Below are 19,697 nucleotides of genomic sequence, written 5' to 3' on the forward strand. Positions count from 1 at the left end.
CCAGCTCCACTTTTGTCAGTCTCTGATCAACCCGGTGCCCTTGTGGCTTCTCTGCCACCTGCCTGCATGGCTTCTCTTCACCATGAAGAGGCAGATTTCCAACCAGCTGCTCTTCCTGACTAAAGAGACTGATGGCAGCACAGTGCTTGCCTTGTCTTCTGAGAGCTGCTAAGGATTAGCCATGTGCTGACAAACACACTAAAGCTTTCTCACACATTTAGGCTCCACCCACACAAATATTGGTTATAAAAATAAGGGAGGGTTAAAATTCTTTCTGTGGAGGGTTAAACTTAAGAACCATGAAGAATGATTGGACTGTAATTAGTATCGCTTGCTACAATGGCTTGGGGGTACATTTGCTATGAACCTCAACAATGACGAAACTCAGATAAGGATCGGTTCCCTTTTGATCATGGTTCCTCTAAAGATTCCTTCCTCATATCATCTCACAGCTTTTCCTTGCCACTGTCACTACTGGCTTGCTCATAAACATATAGAGACTAATATATAAATATTATTTGAAGAACTGAACTGAGGTGGTGCTAGAATGTCAAACATGATAGAATAAACATATATAAATATACTTCAAAACATCAAAAAAATAATTGGAAGCTACATTACAGTTATTAAACTTCCCGTATGCCTTATCATCTCGAAGCCAAGCTGAAATTTTAGGATTTTTAACGACTTTTTGTATTTTATGTAACATATACGAACCAGCGTGTTATGTCAAAATCACAAACCGTACATATGAAGTGGGCATTTAATATATAAAAAAATATTGATTACATATAAATCTTAAACCTATGCAGTACCGTTTCTAGGCTTAGCCAAAATCAGGCAGTCGCCTAGGTCGAAACCAGCCAGAAGGCACGCCAGTGCAACCACTGGTTCAGTACAACCACTAGGGTGCAACCAGCCAGAGGGCGCGCCAGTGAGCAGCGCCGCCACCCATTTAAATTAATTGCCTGTTTTTCTTCTGACGTTTAAAATATCGTTTATGTTTACATCCCTAAATTTAGGCAATTTTGCAAGGATTATTAAATGTGTTAATATTAAAAACCTTTTTTATGGAAGGTTGCGAATAATTTATATGGAGTTGGGGTGGAGCATTATGGTGGGAGGTTTTGGGGTGTGGGGGTAGTGGTGGGTTGGTGAATAGGAATCGTGCCTATAGTGCTAAAAAGGCTAGAAAGGGCCCTGAACCTATGCCTCGAAACTTCTAAAAGAACGTTGAAGCACAAAAGTTCTGGATATTCTTGGATATTATGTTCTATATAATAGTTACTCCAAAAATCCAGCACCATTAATTTTTCAATTTGATTGGTCCGACATCTTCTCTGTATTGACAAATCTGAAAACTGATCCCAGATCAGCGTGCAAATTAATGTGTTCGCTCAAATTCGTTACCCTTCTTATTTCCGTAAGTAGATGCTCATTCGGCTAATGAAATCCTAACAAGGAGGAACTCGTTTTTATTGGCGTATTTCTAAATAGATAAAAAGTATGTGGAACTTTGTTTCATCTTTTAGTACAACTGAAGTTGAATTAGCTAATTGCTGTGGAAAAAGAGGAATAGAATTCTTCAGGACAAGCTTTTATAGAGAAACGGTAGCCCTTCATGTCACACCACCCTGTCAGTGATTATTTAGCTAGATCAGCATGCATCGCTGTGTGTGTGTGTGTTCTTTTTTCTTTCTTACATATTCTATTACAAATGATCAGCATGTCTACTGAGAATATGCCTTCCTTAATGTAGTGCTCAGAAGATCACTTACTCCATTCTCAGAGGTCTGTTTACTCAGCTTGTGCAGCATGTCGTGTAACTACCGCACGGTGCAAATTCGATATAATGTGATCATGAAATGTTTTCCCTTTCATAAGGAGCACAGAATAAAGAGATTGAACGATGCTCAGTAAATCTGCAGAGTTTAACGAACTCATTACACACTGTAGTCTTCTTCTTCTTTTCTTCTTTCGGCTGCTCCCATTAGGGGTCGCCACAGCGGATCATCCGTCTCCATACCCCCCTGTCCTCTACAGCTGCCTCTTTCACCCCAAATACCTGCATGTCTTCTTTCACCACATCCATAAACCTCCTCCTTGGCCTTCCTCTTTTCCTCCTTCCTGGTGGCTCCATCCTCAGCATTCTCCTACCGATGTACCCCATGTTCCTCCTCTGCACATGTCCAAACCATCGCAATCGTGCCTCCTTCACCTTGTCTCCAAAACGTCCTACATGCTCTGATCCTCAAATAAACTCTTTTCTAATCCTGTCGACGTCACTCCTAATCTAAATCTCAGCATCATTAGGTGTCTAAGTATACTATATACACAAAAGTATGGGAACACCTGACCAGCCATATTCATTTCCAGACTGCTGTAGGCACACAATTGTATAGGATGTCTTTGGATATGGTGGATTACAATTTCCCTTCATTTGATCTAGAAAACCCAAACTTGTTCCAACAACAATAATGCACAAAGTCAGCTCCGTGAAGATAATGAAGATATGCTTTACATGGGTTTTGAGTAGCAGATCTTTAGTGGCTAGATAACTCTGATCTTATCCCTTTTGAACACCTTTGGAATGAATGTGAATGCTGATTGCACCCCAAGACTCCTCCCCTCACTTACATCACTACCTGACTTTACTAACACCCTTGTGGCTGAACGAGCATAAATCTACACAACCACACTCCACTCAGATCTAGTGGAACATCTTCCCAAGAGAGTGATTATTAAAACTGCAAATGGGAACTAAATGTGGGATGGTATGCTCACCTATATGAATGATATGGTCGAGGTGCACAAACATTTAGGGTTTAGATGTACAAGTAAGGTTTTTTTTGCGTATTTGAAGCGACTAGACCTACGTACACACGGACACAATCATCCACACCGGTGTACACAAAATAGGTATAGAAACAGATGCTTAGCCCCGTGGTGCGATTTAGATACTACATTCTGCTGATGTGTTATGAAATCCCTGTTAACCCCTGACCACACACACATTAGTGTCAAAGATTTTATTATTATCCAAGCCCCGGCTGCATGGCGGTGTGAAAAATGCTTTATTTTTTCCAGTTGACATGGATCACATCACAATTTAAACAAGTAATTGGATTCTTGATACGCACTCGAACGTCAATGCATTTGTTCATACCCCAGCACACACACCTACACACACACATATACACATGGCTGATATAGTAAAGTACCTTTGATTTTACAGGAATGTGCGTCACATTAGCATGCAGCTGTAAAATAAATCTGGAAGTATTTAAATTTCATGCTGCTAATAGCTGACATGACATTCTCTCAGGATTCATTTCTCATATGCAAATCGTCAAACCACTCAGTATTTAGCCAAGCTACAGTAACAACACTGTGAAGCACATGGTCCTACTTAAATCAATCCACCTCTCAATACCGTCATGATGCCAAGTTTACAGAACCCATCAATTTTACAGAGAAAATATAATAGAGCGCTGCGTAACAGACAGGAATCTCATATAGCACTAATGAATGGCATTACTAAAGCAAGAAACCCAATGAACACAATTCAACATGTCTCCTTTCACTGCAGCCACAATTGCACCTCCCACATACATCATCTCTAACAGTACCATTAAAATTAACCTCTTAAAATGGCTCCAGGTTTTCCGTGCATATTTGTGTATTTTCTCTGTGCGTTGCGGTTTTCCAATCGACTTCAAATCAAAGCAGATTGTGTGTTTTTGTTCGAATTCAACTGGAAAGAAAATGCAAACTGATTATTGTAAAAGCTTAACAATTTTCTCGAACTGTTTTCCTCACAATGTCCAGCTTTTCTTGTAAAGTCTGTCTTGTATCTGCGACCAAATCAATTTCTTCTCCTCAGTCACTCATCATGGAATAAAAAACAGCTATTAAATCCACAATAATATATTTTAAGCTTGTGCATTCTGACTAGTGTGCTCTCCGACCATCCAATCAAAGGACACCAAAACATTGATTTATTTGGACGCCAGTGAGAAGGCCTTTGGAGTAACCAACTCCCAGTTTAATTGATTAAAGCAATATCTACAGGAAACAAAGAGAAGAAAAAAAAAAGGCTGCAGTCCTTTAAATGTTGAACTTACAGCAAACAGATTCCTTTGACCCTGGCAATACATAGTGTGACGGCTAAAATCGAATTGGATAGAAAATCCAACATGTACTGACACTCGGGTGCGCAGCACACCTGAGAGAAACGCTATCAAATTAAGAGACTAAACTTTTGGGTATCATTTGAAACATATTCAAGGACAAAAAATATTAAAATGTTATTCAGTGATTTTGATAGAGATTAGGCCAGCAGAGAAGGCCTTGAAGGTGAAGCAGTAGCACCTGCTAGTCAGGCTGCTAGCTAGTGTAATGCTGTATTCTGCTAGCAAATAGGAGAAATACTATTCAGAAACAAGTATATTGTAATTAGTTAAACTTCTTATTGAAGGAATAGTGGAGTTAAACACTGGTTGATGTCATTTTTTTAAGGTATATTTTCAGAGCTTAGGCCAAGCTACAGTACACACCTTTAAGCTAAGCAACTAGCTTCTCTATCACCAAGAAACTAGCCACTTTTTAAATGAAGTGGTTTGTCATTTATCACATAAAGATATTATACTAGGTTTAATATAAACAATTTTGATATATAAAAATAGCATTTTTTAATTTTCTTTTAGTTGGAAACAGGGTACAGGTCTCACTGTTTGCTAACAACAACTTTTTGTTAGGTAGCTTCCTTTCAGCTCAGGACTGTAGATGTCTGAAGTAGTGAAAAATTTCTAGATTTCCTCACATGAAGGGTTTTCACAATCACCACATAATTACTGAATTATATGCTTTGACTGGACACTAAGCTGGGGCATAGATGGGATGTTTTTTTTTTTTTTTTTTTGTCAATGTTAACTATTTCCATAAGGAGCAACTCTGGATCTCTCTGCGTTAACGCTTATGCGGCAGCGACGTGGGGTGTAGCCTCACAGATGGTCTCACACCACTTTTCTCAATTAGTTCCCAGCAGAGGCCAGCCAAAAGGTGACCACTAACTTATCATCCTCCGTCAAAATCTAGTGTTAAGTTCACTGGAATGATTTATTGCCAGGAAATTGAAAAGTCTTCTAATGCAATTGCATACCTTGGGTGCATATATACATCAGAGGATATATACACACACACACACAAACACACACACACACACACACACACACACACACACACACACACACACACACACACACACACATATATATATATATATATATATATATATATATATATATATATATATATATATATATATATATATGATATATGATAATTACCTGATATTCTAATGTATTGGGACACCTGACTTTTCCAGCTATATGTGCTTCTTCCCTAAACTGTTACCACTGCATCAGAGGCACAGTTGTATAGGATGTGCCTTATACAACAAGATCTTGAGTGGCCTGCTATAGAGCTCTGACCTCAACTCTATTGAACACAGTTGGAATGAATAGCACCAAAACCTAGTGGAACCTCCTCCCAGAAGAGTGAGGGTTATTATAACAGCAAACGGGACTAAATGTGGAATCTGTTTTTTAAATATCAGATATCAGACCCAGCTGTTCATAAACCTCTGTCCATAGAGTGTATGCCTAGATAGTAGTTCGGATTCCTGTACGGTTTGTATAGCGCAAATGCTTTGGGATGACCAGAGCGAGAAAATTTCCACACACAGTTGTGAAGTTGCATCATGCTTCTGACAAAAACCTTGATCAATCTAGCTGGAGGAGATCTCACTGTGAGATTGCTGCTGGAGCTACACTGCAGGAAGCAGGGCTAGACTTCAAGTCAGAACATGTCTATAAATGTAGCTAAAAATGATACACAGGAAGCACAGGAGATGGCTTTAGTGAGCTTATTTTCGGGAGTATCTGCTCTGTAAAAGTGCGCTCTAAGTACTGTGATCACACCTACTACTCGTGAGCAATGACAGGAGAAAAAAAACCACACCAAACTCCCTTGGCATCTTTTTGAGAGAAACAAGTCCGATAAATGCCTTCATCCGTCCCTGTTATGACTCACCATCTCTCATAGCACCACGGCACACTTTGAGTTTGCACTTCGCGCATTGATTTTGCATGAAAACGGCTACAGTACACAGTTCGCTGTTTGTCTCGTTGCCTGACTGCATAGACATGATTTGTGTAGTGGCTCTGTTCCAGTGTTGTTCTGGGTTCCATCCCACAATCCTAGACTTTTGGCATTCGGAACCAGACGTCCTTCATTTATTCGTTTACACAGGCGTTATTTTCGAAGACAGACAATAGCCCCTGTTGCTACGTACATACTTTTGAGCATTTTAATTTCCATGCAAATTGAAGGTACATGTCGCGTAATTCTATAATGTAGAGCATGCAGACAGAGCGAGGCTTGGAGTCTCCGAGGGATTGCCGGGGGGCGAATGCTGATGGCCTACATGAGCGTGTCAGCTCGTGAAAGACTGCTTTGTAGACGACTATGATGTTAATCAATTATAAATACAAAAGCAGACACGGTGTTACTGTAATCAGGAAATGAAGCATGCAGGATCGCGCACATTCAGGAGTCAGGGACGTTTAACCCGTAACCATTTCATGGCCATGTTCCTTTGTTTCTACTGAACGATGTATAGAAGATGCTGAAAAAAAATCTGAATTCATTTGGAGGGCAACAAAATATACAATTGAGTGTTTGATTATGCTTTTTTTTGTAGTAACAAAGCAACAATGACTTCAGTATATTACAAATATATAATAATTTTCTTCAAAGTTATCATGGAGAAGCTTATCATGGTTTGTAATTACAGAATCCCCAGGGTTAAATGAACACCTGCAGTCCAAATGGTGTTTATTCAGCAGGCTGATTGGTAATTAACAATCAGTGTATTAATCTCTATAAACGTCTACTTCTATTTAACCAATATGCAATTTGCCTGATTGTCAACTCAGATTGTATTGTTGCAATATTTGATGAAAGTAGTTCCACAATCAAGCAATGAAATCAGATCAAATTTACCATATGGACAAAGGTTTGTGGAAAAGTTTGTGCTTTTTAAAGATCCCAATTTCTTCTTATAATAACCTGCTTGTGGAGGTTTGTGCACCTAATCACAAGTGTTACTAAAGTCAGTCAGCATTCACATTTATCCTGTTCAATAGGGTTGAGCTCAGAGAGCTATAGCCAAAGATCTTCCACTTCAACTCATGTAAAGCATATCTTCATGGAGCCGACTTTGTACACAGAAGCATTGTCATGCTGGAACAGGTTTGGGTCTCCTAGTTCAAGTGAAGGGAAAATTTAATGCAAGTAAACTGTTAGAATTGCGTGCCACCATCTTTGTGCTGGCGAAGAACAACATATGGCTAGAAAATTAGGTGTCCCAATACTTTTGTCCATATAGTATACCTGATCAGGGGACAAATTTCACAGGACAAAAATAAGGAAACTCTTTTAGTTTTGATAATTAAGTAAGTACTTAATGGACTGTGGTTGGAACTGCTGAGCATGCCCAGGATACACAACATCCCCAGCCCACTGTACTGCATTTTCTAGGCTCATGAGTGTTAAAAAGCTACGCACACACTTTAATAGGTTTTGCGCGCGCAGGCTTAGCTTATCGCCTCTGGGGGAAGCTACGGTAACATTCCTGCTTTCTGCAGTAAAGTTTCTTCTGACTGATTACTGATGACTTTTTCAGGGCACAGACATGCAATGTTATTTATTATTGTATGAAAAAAATTGCAATGTCCGTGTATTTTTTTTTCATTCGCTTGTCTGTACCACTTTCATGCACTTCCACTTTTCCTTCTCTCTCTCTCTCTTTTTTTCTCTCTCCGGAGACGAGATAATACCCTCATCAGCAAATGTATGTGATTATCTCAGAGGGCTGCTGATTCTTTATCTATTTTTTGTCATCGGCATGACAGAAGTAGGACAGCCCCCTGAGTGCTGTGCGCAGCCTGGCCCGCCCATGTCGCCTGGTGCCTGGCCTTTTAAATTTAATATTCAAAACACCACCAACTTACAGCCTTGTTGAACTTTCTTTAAACAGCCTAAATGGGAGATGTTAACAGAATGATGGGTCGCACGCACCAATCCATTCACACAGTTTTAGTGAGCGTTCAGGGCTTTTTTCCCACCTCACACTCATTTTTCTAGATCACATGATATATAATATTATCAGCCAGATGTTGTACCTGGTACCGAATATAGACCTACTGCATTGCCCGCTCGTTTTTTAAGCATTTCTTTGTTTTTCATTTTCCCCTCATCTGAGTGTCGGTTCTGCCAGCGTGAACGAGGCATTAAGGCAACACCGAAGTCATTTATATACAGTATATACAGTGAGGAAAATAAGTATTTGAACACCCTGTTATTTTGCAAGTTTTCCTACTTAGAAATCATGGAGGGGTCTGAAATTGTCATCGTAGGTGCATGTCCACTGTGAGAGACATAATCTAAAAAAAAAAATCCAGAAATCACAATATATGATTTTTTAACTATTTATTTGTATGATACAGCTGCAAATAAGTATTTGAACACCTGAGAAAGTTAAGGTTAATATTTGGTACAGTAGCCTTTGTTTGCAATTACAGAGGTCAAACGTTTCCTGTAGTTTTTCACCAGGTTTGCACACACTGCAGGAGGGATTTTGGCCCACGCCTCCACACAGATCTTCTCTAGATCAGTCAGGCTTCTGGCCTGTCGCTGAGAAACACGGAGTCTGAGCTCCCTCCAAAGATTCTTTATTGGGTTTTGGTCTGGAGACTGGCTAGGCCATGCCAGAACCTTGATATGCTTCTTACAGAGCCACTACTTGGTTATCCTGGCTGTGTGCTTCAGGTCATTGTCATGTTGGAAGACCCAGCCTCAACCTCAAGACCCACCCTATGCTCTAACTGAGGGAAGGAGGTTTGGTCCCCATCTCGCAATACATGGCCCCGGTCATCCTCTCCTTAATACAGTGCAGTCGCCCTGTCCCATGTGCAGAAAAACACCCCCAAAGCATGATGCTACCACCCCCATGCTTCACAGAATGGATGGTGTTCTTGGGATGGTACTCATCATTCTTCTTCCTCCAAACACGTTTAGTGGAATTATGACCCAAAAGTCCTATTTTGGTCTCATCTGACCACATGACTTTCTCCCATGACACCTCTGGATCATCCAAATGGTAATTGGCAAACTTAAGACGTGCCTGGACATGTGCTGGTTTAAGCAGGGGAACCTTCCGTGCCATGCATGATTTCAAACCATGACGTCTTAGTGTATAACCAACAGTAAACTTGGAAATGGTGGGCCCAGTTCTTTTCAGGTCATTGACCAGCTCCTCCCGTGTAGTTCTGGGCTGATTTCTCACCTTCCTTAGGATCATTGAGAACCCACGAGGTGAGATCTTGCATGGAGCCCCAGTCCGAGGGAGATTGACAGTCATGTTTAGCTTCTTCCATTTTCTAATGATTGCTCCAACAGTGGACCTTTTTTCACCAAGCTGCTTGGCAATTTCCCCGTAGCCCTTTCCAGCCTTGTGGAGGTGTACAATTTTGTTTTTAGTGTCTTTGGACAGCTCTTTGGTCTTGGCCATGTTAGTAGTTGGATTCTTACTGATTGTATGGGGTGGACAGGTGTCTTTATGCAGCTAATGACCTCAAACAGGTGCATCTAATTTAGGATAATAAATGTAGTGGAGGTGGACATTTTAAAGGCAGACTAACAGGTCTTTGAGGGTCAGAATTCTAGCTGATAGACAGGTGTTCAAATACTTATTTGCAGCTGTATCATACAAATAAATAGTAAAAAAATCATACATTGTGATTTCTGGATTTTTTTTTTAGATTATGTCTCTCACAGTGGACATGCACCTATGATGACAATTTTAGACCCCTCCATGATTTCTAAGTGGGAGAACTTGCAAAATAGCAGGGTGTTCAAATACTTATTTTCCTCACTATATATATTTTTTTACACAGAATCATCTGTTTCCCACAGCGCCTGATTCATTTTGCCCATGCACTGTTTATCTAAGACACTGTGCCGACTGAGCCGACCTCAGCGGCTGTAAGTCTGCCACCTCTGCTCGATGAGGAAAACAAAATTGTGGTCATGCTTTAATAAAAACTGAGCCTTGGCCTGGCTGCCTCATATATTTCCTCCATGTTTTGGCAGGGTAAACGCCTTCTCCCTTTTGCACTCTCTCTTTTTCTCTCTTTCTTTTTTTCTTCGCCAATGCCTGGGCAGATAAACGGGACGATCAAAGCTAATCAGCATTATCCGAGGGTCTGCCAAATATTTATAGAAAATGTAAAGTGTATAAAGTAACAGTTGTATGGTCATAAAGTCTGGTATTTGTGTGCTTCTTTGGTTATTGTTTTTGAGTTCTCGATTCTAATTGGATTAATTGGTCATTAATTTGGGATTTTGAATTTTTTTATGTTATATTTTAGCTAACACAAGCAGGGTTGCAATTTGTGGATGCAGCACCTAAAAGGATTAGAAAAACATTAGTGGCCGTGATTGTCTTTTCTATGACATCAGTGAATTTTGCATTCTTGGAGTCAGCGATTTATAAGACTCAAATCTTTAGTTTTTTCCACATAAGAGAGGCTTCATGATGGAGAAGGTTGTACTTCTAAATAATATGGTAATCTATGTTTCAAAGTTTATGTGAGAGAGAAAAAAGAGTGCAAGAGAGAGATTGGGAAGACAGAAAAGAGAGGCCAGTGATAGAACAAATGTCATTACATGCCATAGTATAAGTAACTTTCTTTTGGCTTCTCCCATTAGGGGTCGCTACAGCGGATCATTCGCGTGTTTGATTTGGCACGTTTTTACGCTGGATGCCCTTCTGTAGCAACCCTCCCAATTTATCCGGGCTTGGGACCGGCACTGAAAGTGGCTGAGGTTGGTTCCCTGACCGGGGAGCGAACCCGGGCCGCAGCGGTGAGAGCGCCGCATCCTAACCACTAGACCACCAGGGACCCACATGCCATAGTAATAACTAGAAATTTTTAATATAATTACAATTTAAAAATAAATCAATAGAAAAGCGATCTTTAATGAACAAAAATGTTGATATGGAAAAATGAACTGTATAACAATATAAACACTGATGTTTATGTGGATTTTTTTTTTCAGGAACATCGTCATTTTATTCCATATTCTATCTTCTCCTTCTTCTTCTTCTCCTTCTCCTTCTTCTTCTTCTTCTTCTTCTTCTTCTTCTTCCTCTTCTCCTCCCTGATACAGTCTGGCATACTAAGTTCTGGCAATTTTATTTTTATTATTGTTTTTGAGTTCTCGATTGTAATTGGTGTAATTGTTTATGAATTTGTGATTTGTGAGCGAACACGGGGAATGTGATTTCTTTTTATTTCTTTTTTTTATTTTGCATTCATGGTGTCAGCGCTTTATACCACTCAGACTCATAGCTTTACGTTTTTGCTCTGTAGAAGAGTCTTCATGGTGGAGGAGGTTGTACTTCTCAGTAACATGGTATTCTATGTTTCGAACTTCATGAGAGAAAAGAGAGAGAGAGAGAGAGAGAGAGAGAGAGAGAGAGAAGGACAAATTAGCTTTCAATAAGGAGGTAGTAGCTTAGTGGTAGTTTGGTGTTTAAGGCATTACACTTTGTATCTGAAAGTCATGAGTTCCAATTCCAGCCACAACCAAACTGCCACTCCTGGGCCCCTTAACAAGGCCCTTAACCCCAAAACTGCTCAGTTGTGCGAAGCTGTACGAGATAAAATGTAAGTCGCTCTGGATAAGGACGTCTGCCAAATGGCGTGAATGTCATTAGATGCTATGGTGATAACTGGAATTTTCTTGTTTGCAGAACAACAGCATTACACTTGAAATATAAATGAATAGAAGAGCGATCTATAATGAATGAAAATGTTTATATTGCCAAATCGCTATGACATAAACTGACATAACACCAAATTCATATGGATATTTTTTTTTTTTCCAGGAACATCACTCCCTATAATTTTATTCCCTCCTTCCTCCTCTTCTTCTCCTCCCCAAAACTCTATTACTCGAACACAAGGCTAATTTTGAATTGTACGTACATATATTAAACAAAAACACGCCTTAATCCTGCCCTTTTGCCTTCTCCGTGCTGATTAGGGAATCGTTCATTTTAATAAAAATAAAGGAAAGGAGGAAGTGCTGTTCATTTCCATTCTAGAGAACAGAAGAACACCTGCGCATGCTGTTATTTTCCACCATATTTTATTCAGCCTCCGCTTATTATCTCGCCGCTGCTTCTCCTTCATAATTGCATAATGACCCTCTACACAGCACTAGAGAAATACCTTCACACCGTCTTGTGTTTGGATCCTGCCTCCACCCCCACCACACACACACACACACACACACACACACACACACCCGGTGCTCCTGCTCCTCGTGCTATGGAGTGAAACGCATTCGAGAATCAGCCTTCATTTTTCTCCGAGCGTAAATAAAGATGCCGATCGGGACGCCGTTGGCGGCTCATTTGAATAATTGAACGCGCAGCGATCAGACGGCAGCGAAGGGGCGGTGTGGCCGCTGGATGTGGAGCAATTAAGCTGGGCAAACAATGGAAGAGGGTGGGCTCTTCTCTGCACCTCTCAATGCACGACTAATTGCCTTTGCTCTTCATCAGATGCTTCCGCAGCAGCACCATCTGCCCCCAGTGTCAGGGAGGGGTGTTCGGGGGTTTCCTCCCCGGCCCAAGGAGCAACACGCTGAGTCCTATTCACATTCATATCACAGTGTTTAGCACTTCGACACTCTCCCCCCTCGTCTCATCTTAGCTTCGATCCTTCTTCAGAAGCTTGTGTTGCAGTCTGTGATGAAACCCACCCTGATGTTTGCATTCACACCGGGGTATGTTTAATGTCCTACAGAGCTAACCGAGCCGAACAAGTACTATAATTCCACAAATCTTTTTTATACATAGCTTCTCAGAAGTATATCATGATCTGATGGAATACTCAGTTCTGATTGGCTGGAAGGTGGGCTTTCAAACCGTTGGAACCACAGGTAGTTCCGGTCAGTTAAAACGATTGCATTCAAAGTTACATACAGTCACATGTCAATTCCAGGCGGATTTTTACCCTCACATTGTGCCTTACAAAAGTAAAATACGCATCTAGTTTTGGATTATCCCTCACATATTGCTCACTTGGCAGACATCTGCACACTTACTAATAGCTTGCGTTTGCATGTAGATTGGATGGTGCCAAACATGTTTGCAGCTTCAGAACATATCTTATGTGGACACATGATTATAGTGTACCTTTACAAAAATGTAAGGTACACGAGTCCGGCTGATGTACTTTTAGTCTTACAGTTAATTAAATATACACCACATGATGGTTTCCAGGTAATAGATCCATACTTGGCTTCATTCTTCGCGTATCCCAATAATTATAGGAAGCTGGGGGATATCAGAGCGCAGGATCAGACATGTTACAGCGCCCCTGGAACAAAAAAGGTTAAGAGCCATGCTCACAGGCTCCAAGAGTGGCATCTTAGCCATACCAGTGCTTGAACCTTGAAGCAATCCAGAGCCTTAAACACTGATACTGCCTATTAGTACTAGTACTTAGCACCTTAGTACTTAATAGAGGTAGAGCTATTGTAGACACAACGGTTATTGATGGCTAGGTTGGATCATACATGCCAATAACCGAAATAGTTTTTAAAATAGATACTGAATAAAAAAATAAAGTAACACCAACTCCAAATGAATAAAAATGTAATAAACAGCACATGGCATCAGTGATTCACCGCTAGAGGCCGCTCTCGTAATGTGTAACGCAACCTGGAAAAACTATTGCTATAGATTTTTGCTGATAGCCTATAGTTCCATCAACTAACGGTGCTGACTAATAAAAAAAATTATTAATCAATCGACATTCTAGTCCCTACACTACCCCAATTACAAGTGGAAGTGTGATATAAGAATTAGACACACAATTTTAATTGTTGGTTTGGAAAAAAAAAGGTTTATTTTCTAAAAAAAGGTAAGCCCCGTTACATTTGCCTCGTACCGTAATGATAACGTGGTTCAGATCCTGTCTTTTCCCTGGTTGTGTGGAGTTGCTTTGTCTGCCTGGGCTTCAAGGGTTTCCTGTGGGTAATCAGGTTTCATTCCCTGGACCAAAGACGTGGTTGTAGGCAGATTGGCATTTCCAAGTAGTCCACCATGACCCTGTGTAGGATAACGGGTATACAAATGGTTGGCTGTTTAATAAAAATGAATTAAAAAGTTTAAAGCGAGGGTGCTTTCAGAGTAAGCGGTAATAAAGTGTATTTTGTTGCAGGGGTGTCCCATGCTACACATTTAGTACCTTTAATGTAGATTTAATATATATTATGCTGTTGTTTGTGTACCTTCATATAACACATTAACTTGCATATATGCATTCAAGCTTAAATTTTTAAAGATTCTCAGTGTTTCCAGTAGCTACATGAGCTGTGGATTTCCAGTGCTAACGAAAAAAAGATTTTCTTGGGATCCTGACTCACTATTTATTTCTAATTATAAAGGTTTTTTCATCAGTAAGCGAGAGAAAAAGGGACGCTGGGAAAATGTCGGAATAATGCAGAGCATCTGTCATATCATCAGCGTGAAGAAATGCATGTGTTTCCATCCGACGGTACAGAGTTTGATTGGAGGTGGCAGGATACGTCTGTGTCACCTGAGGTGGATGTGTGTGTGTGTGTGTGTGTGTGTGTGTGTGTGTGTGTGTGTGTGTGTATGTGTGTGTCCGGTGCACATGCAGCCATCTGGCTAGCTGGTTTGTCAGTATGCGAATGCTATGTTTCTCGACTGAAACGCTTCATGTTTTTTTTCGCGGTGGTGTGATTGACAGCTCAGCCTCGAGGCTCTGTGTCTGTCACTGCTGTTTGTCAGAGACGCTCCACTGGGACTCGAATATCGTCCAATAATTACCAGCGTCCTCCATCCCTCCATTCCGCCCACGTGCTCTCGCAGGCTGCCGGAGCGGGCGTGTGATGTTATGCAGGCTTTACGGAAGAGGAGAGCTTCATTTTGACACTAATTGGGTAGTTTTTCTAACACAATGTGCCATTAGTGCGGCTTTGAGATGAGGATGAACCTTTTACAGTGATGCATTAAGCAGCGGTGTAAACACAGGAGAAGTGCCACTTAATGTTCCTTATTCTCACCCTTTTCGCCATCTCTTTCTCTCTCTCTCTTTTCTCTCTTCACTCTTTCCCCATCTCTATGTCCCCCCCCCCCCTCTTTTACCTCACTTCTCTTTCCTTTATCAAGTTCTTTTTTTCACTCTTATATTGGTCTCAACTATCACTCTTTCTCGAACTTTCTGTCACTCTTTTTTTCTTTATCTGTTCCTCGTTCTCTCACTCTCTCTCCATCATTCTGTATCGGTGTCACCTCTTTCCATTTTGTTGCTATCCTCAGTTACTGTTTTTGGATTTTCGTTCTTTCATTCTTTTATTTGTTCATTAGTTCTCGCATTCAATCTTTCATTCGTTTGTTCTTTTGCTCGTTCGTTCAGTCGTTTGTTCGTTCGTTCTTTCTTTCTTTCTTTCTTTCTTTCTTTCTTTCTTTCTTTCTTTCTTTCTCTCTTTCTTTCTTTCTTTCTTTCTTTCTTTTTTTCTTTTTTTCTTTCTTTCTTTCTCTCTTTCTTTCTTTCTTTCTTTCTTTCTTTCTTTCTTTCTTTCTTTCTTTCTTTCTCTCTTTCTTTCTTTCTTTCTTTCTTTCTTTCTTTCTTTCTTTCTTTCTTTCTTTCCCACTACACTATGTGGACAAAAGTATTGGGACATCAGACTTTGCCAGCCGTACATGATTATTCTCCAAACTGTTACCACAAAAGTTGAAGTAACACTTTTTAGTAGCATGACATTTTTCCTTCACATGAACTTGGAGACCCAAATGGAATGTTCTGTTCGAAAAGCACATACCAATCTTATGCTCAGGTGTCCACAAACTTATCCTTATAGTGTATCTCACTGCTTTTTCCACATCTTTCTCTCACTCTTCACTCTTTCCATTTATTTTTGATCCACTTCATTCCCTATCCATTGTTTTAAAATCTCTCTCCATTTTTCTTCCTGTCTCACTCGTGTGCCTCCCCCCCCCACACACACTTGTTTTATTCTCGCTCATTGTCTTTTCTCTCTCACAATCTCTCCTCTGTCTCTCATTCTGTCTCATGTTTCTCTCCAACCTGCTTGGTTTTTCACACCTTTTCTTCTCATTTCATTTTCTCCACTTTTAACTCTCACTCTTTCTCTATTATTCTTTCTGAATTTTTTTTTCTCTCCCATCTCTTTCCATCATACCCTTTCACCACTCCCTCAAATTCTGCCTTTGCTATTGCATCTGTCAGGTGGTTTTTTTTACCACATTCTTTTACTTCTTTTTGCTTCTTTTCTTTCTCTTTATTACTCATATTCCACCATTATGTTCTTCCCTTCACCCATTTCTCTGTCTCTAATTTCTCATCCTCTGTTTGTCTCACCCATCATATCGTTTCATCTGTCCATCTTTACCTTACTACTTCCTTTTTATTTGAAACACATATCTTTGTCTCTATTTTTTCTATTTTTCCTGTCTTTCTATTTTCTCTTCTATCCTTCTAAGTCTTCTCTACATTTTTTTTTCCATCTTTGCCTCACACTCATTTTATTCCTGTCATCGCTCTTGGTGAAGATTAATACTATGTTAATATGTTCAATACAATTTAATATAACAAAGTTAATAATTAAATCTCTCTCTCTCTCTCTCTCTCTCTCTCTCTCTCTCTCTCTCTCTCTCTCTCTCTCTCTCTCTCTCTCTCTGTCCCCCTTTCCCTCTCACTTCTTCTCCTTCTCTATCTCTGTGTTAGTCCTGCGTGATGATTTCCGGCAGAACCCTCAGGATGTGGTGATAGCAGTAGGAGAATCGGCTACGTTGGAGTGTCAGGCTCCTCGGGGCCACCCGGAGCCCACCACCTTCTGGAGAAAGGATAAAGCTCGACTCGACCTCAAAGACGACCGGATTACCGTGCGTGCTGGATCTCATCTCACCTCTCAGCTCACCTCACATCATATTCAACACTGACATCATAATCATTAGTGCACTTATTCTCTCTACTCCATTCATTCAACAGTCAGTGCATTGCATTTACTTCATGCAATATTTCACAAACCAATATTCCTTTATATGTAGAAATATTTTCACAATATGTGTTAATTGTGAGATTTGAACGATAATATACTCGACATAAATAGGTATACAAGCAATTAAGCAAGTCAACATGTAGGCAAGTTGATAAGAACATATGTGAACAGCTATTTAAGAAAATAAGCAAGTAAGCAATTAAACCAAGTGTGTAAACCAGTAAGAAAGTATGTAAACCAGTAAGCAAGTCTAAACCAATTTGCAAACCAGTAAACATATATGTCACCCAGTAAGCAGGTGTGTAAACCAGTATACAAGTAAGTAATCCAGAAAGTGAGTATGTAAACCAGTATACAATTAAGTAAACCAGTAAACCACTATGTAAACCAGTAAGCAGGTTTTTAAATTAGTAGATCAATAAGCAAGTATGTAAAAGTCTAGAACAGTATTTTTTGCACACCAGTAAGCAAGTGAGTAAACCAGTAAATAAGTATGTAAAATTGCACACCATTAGGCAAGTGTGTAAACCAGTAAACAAGTATGTAAATAAGTAAACTAGTAAGTAAATATGTAAACCAGTAAGCATGTCAACTAGTAAGTAAATATGTAAAGTAGTAATTAAGTGTGTAAACCAGTATGTAAATCTGTAATCGAGTATGTAAATGAATAAAACGTGTAAACCAGTAAGCAAGTGTGTAAACCAGTAAACAAGTATGTACATAAGTAAACTAGTAAGTAAATATGCAAACCAGTAAGCATGTCAACTAGTAAGTAAATATGTAAAGCAGTAATTACGTTTGAAAACCAGTATGTAAATCTGTAATCGATTATGTAAATGAGTAAAATGTGTAAACCAGTATGCAAGTTATTGATTGATTGAGTAAAAAAATAAGCAAATAACTTTAATTAGTTTACTTATAGGCATCAGTCATTAGATGATAGCAAATTAGTAAGTAAAGAAATAAGCAGGAAAGTAATTTGGTAAACAGGTTTGTGACTAAACATGCAAATATATTTAAATATGCAAACAAAATTTTACTAAATTGAAGCGGAGACCATAATTCCTGTAATTCAAAGTATGTAAATACTGCACATAAACACGTGAGTTCAGTGAATGCATTATTAACTACACTATTTGGGCAGAAGTTTGTGGACACCTGAGCATATGATTATGTGCTTTTTGATCACCCCAGTCCTCTTTCACGGTAATAATAACTTCCACTTTTCTGGGAAGATGTTCTACTAAATTATGGAGTGTGTTTGTGTAGATTCGTGCTCATTCAGCCACAACGCATATACATAACCTGATCTACTGGACCTTTTTTAGATCCGAGGTGGGAAGTTGACCATCTCCAACACCCGAAAGAACGATGGGGGGATGTACGTGTGTGTGGCAACCAACATGGTGGGAGAAAGGGAGAGCGAGATGGCTCAGCTCTCTGTATTTGGTAAGACTTGTTCAGTAATAAAGGAAAGTTTGCAAATTGATGTTATTTTTCCTTTTTTTCATGTTTACAAGTATATATTTGTGTGTGCTTATTGCAGAGCGGCCGACGTTCGTGCGCAGGCCCGTGAACCAGGTGGCGCTGGTGGACGAAAGCATAGAGTTCAGATGCCAGGTGCAGGGAGATCCCCCTCCGTCACTACGCTGGAGGAAGGACGAAGCAGAGATTCCCCGCACCAGGTCAGGAAACACCTGAGACAAACCTTGTGCCTTTCACACTCACCTTCCCAGCGGTGCTTTCACTTCCTCAGGCCAGATGCCCCGTTGTAGCACTGCTGTGTAACTCAGTGACACATACAGATTAAGATGCTAAGCTTGAGATCAGAATGCAAATCAGTGCTCAGTACTCAGTGGCGGTGTTACTCTCTGCATCTTAAGTGGCTGATGTGCTTCTTTTTTTCTTACTGTACTGTTTTGGCAGGAGCACAAAGCGAGAGATGAATACATATCAGGATTACTGAAAGACATGTCAGCGCTGTAACCCCCGAGTCGGGTGTTGGAGATTAGAGCTGTCGCATTCCTTCAAAATTGCGTCCCAATCCCAAGACTTACTATTCAATGGATTCATGTATTCAAATATTAACGAAGCCAGAATTTTCTACCACCACATACTGAGCGAATATTAACGCTATGGTTAGTGTTGCTTTAAACATATGACTAGGAATAGGAAAATGAGAAGGTATTTGTTTTATAATATTTTAACCCCTACATGAAACCTTTTACTTATGAGCTAAAAAAATTTGCATCCCATCATAATAAAAAAAAAAGGGATTTTGGAAATGAACTAAAACCTACAACTGGTACTCTCTATCACCTCCATCACTGTCAAATCTTTTTCTAGTGTATGTCAGAAAAAAGAAAACTAAACTAAGCATATAATTGTTTTCCAGACTTGACAAAGATGCTGATAGAAACCTTGAAATATCTACCTTTAAATATAATATTCAGTTTATGAGTCAATTCAAGTCAAGTCAAGTTTATTTGTATTGCGCTTTTCACAAC

At 39.8% G+C, this 19,697-nt stretch overlaps 1 protein-coding gene across 3 annotated transcripts in view; it reads left to right on the top strand.

The window, feature by feature from the left end:
• The window catches only part of LOC310740902 (roundabout homolog 2-like), a 152,911-nt gene that overhangs the window by 76,517 nt on the left and 56,697 nt on the right, over positions 1-19,697 (top strand). For all 3 annotated transcript variants that reach the window (XM_083568080.1, XM_083568081.1, XM_083568082.1), the window contains exons 3-5: positions 16,917-17,074; positions 18,519-18,639; positions 18,737-18,875. In XM_083568080.1, coding sequence (XP_083424206.1) covers positions 16,917-17,074; positions 18,519-18,639; positions 18,737-18,875 — 418 coding nt within the window. The remainder of the gene's footprint in view (positions 1-16,916; positions 17,075-18,518; positions 18,640-18,736; positions 18,876-19,697) is intronic.

The sequence above is a fragment of the Silurus aristotelis genome, assembly GCF_946808225.1.
Source record: "Silurus aristotelis genome assembly, chromosome: 18".
Lineage (NCBI taxonomy): Eukaryota > Metazoa > Chordata > Actinopteri > Siluriformes > Siluridae > Silurus > Silurus aristotelis.